The 2,226-nt window shown below is 62.7% G+C and overlaps 1 protein-coding gene across 1 annotated transcript in view; it reads right to left on the bottom strand.

The window, feature by feature from the left end:
- VIPR2 (vasoactive intestinal peptide receptor 2) overlaps nucleotides 1–2,226 on the bottom strand; it is a 54,970-nt gene that overhangs the window by 2,211 nt on the left and 50,533 nt on the right. Inside the window, exons 8-10 of the mRNA XM_015562803.1 lie at nucleotides 1,397–1,457; nucleotides 923–992; nucleotides 406–497 (exon numbers count right to left, since the gene is read on the bottom strand). Of these exons, the coding sequence (XP_015418289.1) occupies nucleotides 406–497; nucleotides 923–992; nucleotides 1,397–1,457 (223 nt within the window). The remainder of the gene's footprint in view (nucleotides 1–405; nucleotides 498–922; nucleotides 993–1,396; nucleotides 1,458–2,226) is intronic.

Genomic DNA, 2,226 nt, shown 5'->3' on the forward strand with positions numbered 1-2,226 from the left:
CATCCCATTCGGGGACAGGGCCCACCAGCCAATCACCGGTGGCCCCTCCCCCCAGCAGGCCTGGCCCCGTTCCGCCCAATCTGGGTGAGCTGGCCAGACCCCACCCATGCACGCGTTCATGCACTGGGCCTAGATAGACATAAAATACAAATGCAGTGTGACCATGGAGAAAAGTCAGATGGCAAAACAGGCCAGTGGGCAAACACCTCAGCGCGGGCCCTGAGGCCTCCATGCTGAGGCCCCGCCCTGGCAAGCTGTCCGGCCAGCCACCGCGGGCCGCCAGACCCAGGACTCTGTGCCTGGAGCCCATTCTTCTGCCCCCCACACACTGGCTTTGCCCCCTCCCTCTGGGTTTCCAGGCTGTGAGACCCTGAGGGAAGCTGGGCCCATGGAAACAGGACTCACTTATATTGTGACTGCTCACTGCCTCTGACATCTGGGGACGTCAACTTCTGCAGTAAAATCCGTAAGATACTCACAAAAAGGATAAAATTGACCTGCACAAAAAGAAACAAACGTTTGTTCTCCATTTCTCGCACCGGAGGCGGGGCTGGGGCCAGAGCCCTGCCCACCTGGAGCTGCCCCAGGTCCCGCCGGACACGGTCTGTTGTCTGCAGCCTGCACTCCAACCCAGCTGCAGCCAGGCACGTAAATTAACGTGGAGACGCGAAAAGGACAAACGGAACCAGCTCCTCCCTGACATGTCCTTGGTCAGGCTGTGGCCCCAGAGGCCCCCACGGGAGGACACAGGAGGCTCTCGGAGGCCTCATTCTGAGGGACGCTGAGTCCAGGACTGGTGGCGCCCCTCCTGTGAGCGGCTCTGGAAGGCCGATGGACAGCCATTTCCACGCCGCGCAGGACTGGCTGGCCCTGCCCGTGTGGCCACCCGAGGGCGGCTGCTGCCTCGTGCCAGGTTACTTACGAGAATTGAGATTAGAATTGGGGTTCGGATCACCCACCAGGGGCCACTGTGCTCGTTGGTATCCCAGCAACTGCAGGAAGGAGAGAAGGAAAATGACGTCGCCACCGAGTCTGCCCGTGGAGCAGCGAGGACACAGGACACGTGCCCGGGGGACGCCCTCCCTGGAGCAGCGGGACAGCGGCCCTCCCCACAGACACCACCCGGTCTGTTCATCCCTCCTGCTGCCACAGGAGGCACGACTGTGTGTTTAGAGACTCGACGTGACCTCGGGGATTCTATTTGTTTATTCTTCTCAACGTGACAGTCAGCTAATGGGGAGGTGACAGCAAGGGTCACACAGGAGCCCGAGGGGTCGGTCAAGTCCCACGAAAATCCCATGACATGTGGGTCAAGGCGGGGTCAGTGAGGAGCACCGGAAGGTGGCGCCTAGTGCGAACCGTCGGTGCTTCTCCCAGCGAGAGGCCCAGCACTCACCCTGTGTCTTCCAAGCAGAGCCTGGCCACAGCCCACGCCCCCGTGCATCCGGCCGGGACGCCTGCAGAAACACGCCCGTTACCCACAGCCCCGCTGCCTGGCTGCCAGGACCAGGACTGCCCGCAGGAAACAAGGCAGAAACTCCGCACCAGCTCGTACGGGCTCATGCTTGCTCCTCGTTACGCACTGGCGGTCACGCCATACGCGTCTGAGAGCTGACCTTCCTCGGCCTGACCCATGTGACTAAGCCTGGATGGAGACGTGCCCACAGGTTGGAGGAAGGGTGCCCCTCTCTGAGTGAGTGTCCTCTGGCGTGACCGCCTTCCTGAGCCCAGTTGGGGCCGGCTTGCTAAAGGTGTGCCTCCTCAGGGCCCTGTCTGGCTCCCACATCGGGTTTGCTCAGCAGTGGACGTGGCCAGCCTAACTCGGCCCTGGTTCCCTGGAGAAACATTGGCTGCAGGGACCTCGCTGTCCTGGCAAAGCTCTTCCTCAAGTGGCCCGAGGGGCACCTCCTGGGGCAGCACAGTGTCTCCCGAGGGGACAGGAGCAGGGACCTGGAGGGCTCGTGGGCAGCTGAGGGGACGCCGGGCAGCTGGTGGGTGGGGCGGCTTACCCCACCCGATCAGGAGATAGGCCTGGAAGCGGCGGCCGGGGGAGAAGCTGGCCGCCAGGAGGGTGTGCAGGTGCAGCCCCTCCACCAGCAGCCAGTAGAAGTTGGCCATGATGCAGTACTGGAAGAGCACCAGGCTCAGCTTGCAGCCCACCTGGAACGTCAGAGCAAGAGAGCATGTCCCGTTCAGAGAAACACACTCAGGCGGGCGCAGCCACCG

This window comes from Myotis davidii, unplaced genomic scaffold (assembly GCF_000327345.1).
Source record: "Myotis davidii unplaced genomic scaffold, ASM32734v1 scaffold1251, whole genome shotgun sequence".
Taxonomy (NCBI): Eukaryota; Metazoa; Chordata; class Mammalia; order Chiroptera; family Vespertilionidae; genus Myotis; species Myotis davidii.